A 7962-nucleotide genomic window follows, 5' to 3' on the forward strand; every position below is an offset into this window, starting at 1 on the left:
CTGTTTTTATTAGCAACCTATCGCATGGCAAGACATTCAATACACAATACAATAATGCAGAGCTGAGTATCTCAATAGTGAGTACAAATGGGCGCGTTCAGTACTACGATCATACATACGTAAGAGCTTCCTACAATTTCTCATAGACAGAAAATTGCTACAGATGCCATGTTTGTTTGATGTGGACTACTCAACTCTACCAAAAGTAATTTTTGTCGCAACAGTTATTTGTGGATAGTAAAAAGATTATGAAGAGCAGCATATCCACATTTTTCGCATACCAGTACCAAAAACTTCTTTTTTTATTCCATACAACGGGTATACTCGCTAGTCCAAATAAGATGCTGTACCGAATCAATTTTCTGCGTAGTTCTCCTTGTGCTAATGCACCGATGTATACCCAGCAAATTATATTGAAAATGTCTAGTCTTTTTTATTATGTGCTTTTGTTTCGCAATACAATATGTAACACCACTAGCGCTTCATTCAGGTCTGTAACATTGCGAAAAAGGTATCAATACAAGATTTCTCCCGAGCATATGGCAGATGTTTCATAATATTTGCAATGCGCTTTGTTCTATCGTCATCTAGGCATAAATGGCACAGTTTCAAGAAAATAACCACTAGCGCTAAGTTTTTTTTTTTTTTTTTGTGAGAGACAGTAAATGCAGGAGAAGCATCAGTGTGTCGGCGGTTGACCGTCAGTAGAGATGCGACAAGGAAATAGTGATGCACAAAGGTATTATTGCACGTGCAGCTTCGGGACATGGAGAAACATTTTTTAAAAGCAATGCAATTCGGCTGCATTCAATGCATCAGGGCAACCTTATCAGAACAATTATGTTTCGAATGATTTTCAATACCTTCCTCTAGTAGGTCTGAATGTACGTCATGCACTTTCTGTAACACAGCCTATAGGCTCAGTTTCATGCAACTTGTTTGAAGCGTAGGACAGGTGTTAGAGCTATGTTACTAGTTTCATCAGTGACTGGAGGTCATCCGTCATGAGAATATCGCTGTCGACACAATAAGGAGGCGAAAGCATTTGAACCTTTCTAGAACACTCATTTCTGCCACAGCAAGCTTTCTAAGCTTATTAAGATTATTGGTGACTTTGCCGAAAGGACCCCCCAACCACTTTTGCCATATTAATAAAACCACTGAAGAGTGCCGATCAACATTAGTACTTGCACAAATTTACTGTTCTAAGCTCAAGAAGATTCTAGCATCCCAGGATCCATATATGGTAGCTATGTAATAATCTTTGAAGAGGAGGGTGCAAGTGTGGGAGCAATCACTATGTACAAAGAATAGGTTGCATAATGTTTATGCAAATATTGAAATAGGCCGAAATATTTCCTGCGCGTATATGCTAATCAGGAGATTGCCCTAGGAGCTGTCGGTATTACAAAAAGGAAATATCGGTACAAATATTTTGCTTAATTTTCAAGCTTCTGGAGCTTTCTTTTGGCAGCGGATTTTCTCTCACGCTGTTTTTTGAGATCCAGATTGATCTCATTTTGTGCAGCATAAGCCACGTACGGCAGAACTGCTGCAGCAGGGCTATGCGACACTTATTAGAGCAAAGTATTTCTCATAGTAGACTGTTGTTTAGCTTATGTTTCCGTACACTGGGCACAGCGCACAACTGCGCGACCGCACCAACGTGCTCCGGAAAACATTGCTGCCTGGTCTTTCTTCCTCTTCTGCCAGCGGCCCCGTATGCTATCGTAGACATCATTATCAGGACAACGAGAGAAGTCAGAAAGAGAATCCGGGACCGGATTCTCTTTCAGGTAAAATAATTCTTACCGCTGACGTCCTGCAGAAAACTGCCTCCGTGAAGAACAACGACATCGCGGATGCTGACTCTTTCCGGGTTAAGCCTTGTTTTTCAGAAAACCACGAGAACAGCCACGAGTGCATGCCATTGAATTCACTCCAGGCTTAAGCTTCATAGGTTCAGACATCGCCATTTTTGTCATTGCATGTTTACCACCCAGACACATACTGGCCAACGGACGCCAACAAATACGCGGTGCAAGAGAAAGGTGACCTAGAGCCGTCGTCTTTGCCGAATGTTGTCAACAAAACTACCTCGATTGGAGGTTTCGAAAGGCGGCCGATAGCGTTGCGCGCGCCAGAGATATCCACTAGCGCGACGCAAGCGCCGGCGCTGCCATCTCTTGTTCATTTCGCTGGTTACTCGCACCGAGGGAGGAAACTTCAAGGCGCCGCCTTGCGTACATTTCTTTTTATAAATTAGAAAGACGCCGTTGTCATAACTTTTGATTGTGCAAAAAGGCATTAATCTTGATTACAATACAAATGCAGCAGTGAAAAGTGGACAACATTGCCGAAAGTTTGGTATGTTCAACCAATATTATTTCGTATAAACGCGTTCTTTTAAAACATGATGGCCCCAAACACAAATGTCAACACCACCCGAGAGCGATGCAAATACTATGAGCACGCGTTATGAACAAAAGATTTTCGTGGTGCCAAACGACGGAGAAAATGTGGCGATACGCATTCCTCTAGGCTGCCATTGCATATGGCTGCTCATTAGCATAATTCGCGCGGCTTGTCGCAGCAAAAATTATGGCGGAAAATCTCAGCAATGGCGGCCCAGCGCAACGTCACCCATCGTCAAAATGACGTTTACGAAACAGCCCTTCCTGTGACGCTCCTCACGAGATATTCCTTCAGCCAATCAGCAAGCTGGCATGGCGCACATCTTGGATCGCCACCACATATTCGCGCAATTGCTGATGCATTGCACTGGCTTCTGCACGCTACCGCTCACATTCTTTTTGAAGCGCTAACATCACAATATATCTGCCAAGGACCAAAAAAATGTATTAGTCCATAAAATTTGCAGCTCCACGTCACGTTTCGTCATCTTGATGAAAACGCAAAATGACATTTCGCAAAACTTCCCTTTCCCGGCACAAATTTCAAGGCACGTGAGCTCGCCACAGCCAATCAGAGAGTCAACATGGCGGATAATGGCGGCCGTGCAGCCGCCATGCGTGTCGAGAATAGCACCCCAGGGGCCGAATCTTATAACGGTTCGGAATACGAACCGTTCGCTTCGCCGCTTACGTCACTAGATGTGCCACTCCCAAGCCGGCGGTGGAAGAAGGGGAGGACGCGACCAATAGATGAGAGGGTGCCACCTCTGAAGTGTATGTCATTATATGACGAGCTAATCGAGGAATTGCAGAATGTTTCTGCTTGCTAAATAAATGTAAAATATAATTTAAATATTATACGCCAAGTTCTGAAGTATAAACGTGTGGTGCCAGGCGTTTACGCAATGCAGAAGTAATTTATTAATGTCATTCTTTTTTATTCTCAGCCCACAGGTGGTATCGCAAGCGTAAATGAGTTAAAGCTATGTCGTCTGCTACCAGGAGCTCGCACGATGCACGCAACAGGAACGCACTGCCGGCACTTCTCAAGTAGCGAGCGCGACAAAACCATGAACTGGTTCTTAGGGACACCTTTACAAGCCGACTATATCAATTTTCCATCTTTTTTCGCCCTTCGTCATCGGCTCGGACATGACTCGCTCGCCGCCGCGCTGCCGCTGTCCCTGCGATAAGCCCTACGGCGCGTCGCGTGATAAAAGCAATGGAACTTGAAATCGAACATTACGATACACGGGCCCTACATTGCCTGCGCGAAGTCAAATCGAAGAGTGTGGTGCTGACGGTGCGCGCTGTGCGGTAAAATTGAGTAACAAAGTGCGGCACTCCCGAACCAGAGAAAAAGAAGGCGGCCTAATAAGAGATCTCCACAATATCTTCCCGTCCTGACTGTATAGTTTTATCAGCCGAACGAAGGAAGTGCTGAACCAGCCTAGGTTGAACCCTTCTGACTGCTGAACGGCGATCTGCGAGCTATTCACGCTGGCGATAGCACTGAGAATTCGATCTCACCATGCAAATATCTCCTTGGCATTGGCTTTGAAGCTGAGGTCACGGGAAAGCTGACCCAGCCCTTCAACCGGCCAACACAGTAATTGCGAGAGCAACTTTGTGGACAGTGTCGGCAGCAGAGATCTAGGTCATTCCGATGAATACTTCACGTCCGACCGACCTCTGGGAGCTGCAGGCCGGTGGCGATGAACCGCAGCACGCAATATTCCTTCCTCTGCGTGGAATGGCCACTCGTACGCTTGCACCCAAGTCCCCTCCATTTGATAGCGTAGCCTGCAAAAGGTTTACTTAGAAAGCCAGTAAGGGCGGTGCAACTCATTATCCGTCACTTCTTCGAACGCGTATCGCGCTTCCAGCCGTGGTCGACACCGAAAGAGGAACGCCAAGCAGACGACGAAGGCAAGTAATAGCCTCCGAAGCAACCAACGCAGCCGCGCGCGACGCCCGCTTGTCTCCGGGGTCGCGCGACCGGCGCGCGCGGCCAGGGTCACAAGCCAAAGCCAAGCCACAGTAACGGAACCCAAAGCGGACTACCCCTTCGCCGGTTCCTACGACCGGTTCGCTTTGAAGATGATTGACACATGCGTGACGTATTCAAAAATTGCGATACCGCCCCGCTGCTTCTGACGACCTGTGACGTATAAAAATTTCGGCCAATCAGGTGAGGCCATAGGAACGGTTCCCCAACCGAACCGTTATAAGATTCGGCTCCAGGTCTCACTATCCGCCCCGACTTCCGACTAGGCTTTCTGCCCAGTGTTGCCACAACGCATAGCACCGCCGCTTTCTTTAAACTACATCGGCACATGAATGTCTCAAACACATAAAAACACTAGAAATAATTTCTAAACAAAATTTTACGCGTTATTAGAGTGTTCTGCAATTCAAGAGCAATAATAGTTGTCGGTAAAGTTTTTTTGTGTGTTATGGGTTTCACTACAGTGCATTTGCCTCGTCTAGCCGCATTGATAACTACGCAGCGACTCACCGGCGGTGGCCGCCGTGTCTTCGCTCCATGTAGCGCAGCCCGACGAACATACGGCGTCAGGCCGCCGCAGATTTTCAGCCGCCCGAGCTTCGTCGTGAAAGTTCGCTCCATGTATTCTGGCCACTATACGCGCCTGCACGCATCGGAAATTCGTCGAATGTTATCGATGATTCTATCCGTTGTCTGTCGTCCCCCAACCTTGTGTGATTCGATTGTTTGCCCAGCGCGAATTGTATAGTACTTTATGGAAGGAACGCCGACACCAACGATTACGCTGGCAGCTTCGTCTAGTCATGTATGAAAGCCGACGCGCTTTACCGGCACATCGGATCTTCTACAATCGCCGACTTTGCTCCGCGCTATCGTTCTGCATTGTGTGTTATTTGTTTTGCCGGGCACAAGGTCGCCCAACGATGAGTTAAATTTGTGAAGGGACATCCTCACTTGTGGAAATAAGCGCGCGCAAGGTGGCGCACCTAAAAACGCGCGCCGCGAAAGGCGTTTTCGCGGCAAGAATTCTCTAGAATAGCAGATTGGGCTTGTTGGTTTTCCACTGTGGCATTAATTGCGCAAAACGTAGACGGGACACGCGACGAAAAGACGACACCGCAAGCGCTGCCGAAATGAGCGCACCGCCTTGCGAGCGCTTATTTCCGCAAGTGAGGACGTACAGTCGAGCGCGATTTGAAGGTTATCGCGCGAGCGTCGACCGGGAACGCGAACAGCGGCATGGCCCAGAATTCTCTGCCGAGACGAGGGAGGTATCAGGCCTGCTTCCCTCACTCTGTTTGCTGTTCCTTCAGCAGCCGTCACTCCCTGTTGGGCTATCAGTTTCTTTCTTTTTCTTTTTTTTTATGCGTTGCATATTGCAATCACTCAGTTCAGCCCTTGGGCGCGGCCGGGCAGCCACCATTGACCTTTAGCGCAACCACGTGACGTGACGTCGCGACAGCCGGAGGAAAAGCTGGGCCCCAACACAATATGCAACGCATTCTTGGCTTAACCAAGCTAAGCCTGGCCAATTTTTTGGTTCTGCGAACAGGCAGTGATCGTATTGCGCACGACGTATTCTTCGGTATTATCTGAAATTGGACGTTACGAAGCTGTATCTAGCCTATTTAACGTCATTGCTGCTGAGCCAGGAAGAATGGATGACCAAGAACATTAGCTTAAGCCCGCGAAGATACGAGGTAACCAAGTCCACACTTTATCGCAACAAATGGAAAGCTTAGAACAGAGAGAAAGGGCGGTGAGTTTGTCGCGGGGTGATGGTTGTTGTATGTAACAGCGAACGAGGGAGAGAAGAGTGCGAAATCATGATTTTTCTTGTCCCGAAACCGGCCGCCAGGTGCCTGGAGGGCTGGGCTGGTTGACGCTCGCGCGATAACCTTCAAATCGCGCTCGACTGTACCTAAACTCACAGTGTTGACACTGCGTCGTTCTTCAGCGTCACTACAACGTGACAGTACGAAGAAACACACTCTTCCAGCGCTGAATGTGGCGGGGCTACAAAACAATCTGAGCCTGAATTCACAAGACTTCTTAGGCAAGTGTGTTACCTCATTGGCCCGAGTTCGCGCTTCTATCAGACGTGACACCGATCGGCTTGATAACGAGACGAGCGCCGTGGCGGTACCCAATAGGCGACGACATGCACTTACGAAGTATTTTGTTCTGACGAACCATGCAGCGGGAATGATCAGAAAATGAGAGAACTCGCTGAAGTACCCGAAGCTGATCGCATTGCAACTGCGTATCGCGTTGCAATGCGTGTTATCTCGTTGATTGTCTGCTTATTGCTTTTGCAGACACACAGGCGCCATTTCCCAAACGAGCTCATGGCCAAAACTGTGCCTCGTGTGGCGGTCACGTCGACCACACGCGCCGTCACTCAAACCGCCGAGGGCTAAGCTTTCGAAACAGGACCAGACGACGGCTTCTACGGAAGAACAGATACAAAACAGTAGGAATGCTCACGCGGTCTGCAGTCTGTAAATTTTGATGAGAAGCATTGTGATGATCGGATCCCGTGTTTTCGTTTTCCGTCCAGTCGAGTAGTCTGAATCGCAGCATCAGTAATTATTTCGAAATTGCGGTCAATCCAACGCGACTGCTGAAATAAACGTTAAGTTCAGCCCCCGTGGCACATTTCAAATAAATGCCATGTGAAGAGACATATTATGAGTGCGATCTTATTTTGGTACCGCAGGGAACTGTTCACGTTCTTCTCACATCGCAGAAATTGTGTGCCATGCTTCGCGTTGAAGCATGCACTGCATGTGACTGACAAGCATGTAACTGCATATCTTTTGCACCATGTTTTACCTGCCATGCAAAACGGAAACACAGGGAGATCCTCCCCACGTGACCGACTCACGTTGTCTCTGTTTAAGATTACACGCTGTCCATTGATCGGTTCACTTTTCACTACACTATTTGCAGCAGGATATGTAGAAAGAAGGTTGCAGTAGAAAGCTATCGCTGATTTTGACAACAATCTTCGATGGTTTCTGCCATAACGTATTTTTTTCTCGTTATTGTACGCCACGGGCGTACGGTGCATACATGGCACGAGGGAGTAGCAACTTCGTTCGTGTAGGCTATAGCGTTTTGAGACGCTTGGCGATTGCGTCGCATCTTATAGCTACAATTTATTCAATTTACTTATAAAACGGAGACAGCGCCAGCTTCCTCCAACTTACACTCGTGGTAACTAGTAGTTTGAGACGATATGTGACTTGTCGCCCCCTACGGTGGGCATCGCCCTTGGAATAGGCACAGTTCGACCGATGCGGAACATTATCAGGTGTTTCCTCTATTTTAGTGGCACGTTGAGCATGGGAGCTTTTTCTTACAGTTTGTCTCTGAGCTGATGTATCGTGCTTTGCACTCGACGCGATGTTACGGATTCCCTCAATCCCAGCCTCCACGATGCGCCCGCCAAACCTGTTGTGTGGAGGTGCTTGAAAGTTAAAAGGTGACAACAAGGGTTGTTTCATCCGTCTCCTTGTACACAGCAGATGAAGCGCT

The 7962-nt window shown here is 47.8% G+C and overlaps 1 protein-coding gene across 2 annotated transcripts in view; it reads right to left on the bottom strand.

Moving 5' to 3' along the window:
• Positions 1-2100, bottom strand: part of LOC129385158 (uncharacterized) — a 65361-nt gene extending 63261 nt beyond the window's left edge. For both annotated transcript variants that reach the window (XR_008612742.2, XM_072288463.1), the window contains exon 1: positions 1813-2100. Coding sequence is in view for 1 of the 2 variants with exons in the window: in XM_072288463.1 (XP_072144564.1) it covers positions 1813-1926 (114 nt within the window). In the remaining variant the exon portion in view is untranslated. The remainder of the gene's footprint in view (positions 1-1812) is intronic.
• Positions 2101-7962: the final 5862 nt, after the last annotated feature.

Source organism: Dermacentor andersoni, chromosome 5 (genome assembly GCF_023375885.2).
Source record: "Dermacentor andersoni chromosome 5, qqDerAnde1_hic_scaffold, whole genome shotgun sequence".
NCBI lineage: Eukaryota > Metazoa > Arthropoda > Arachnida > Ixodida > Ixodidae > Dermacentor > Dermacentor andersoni.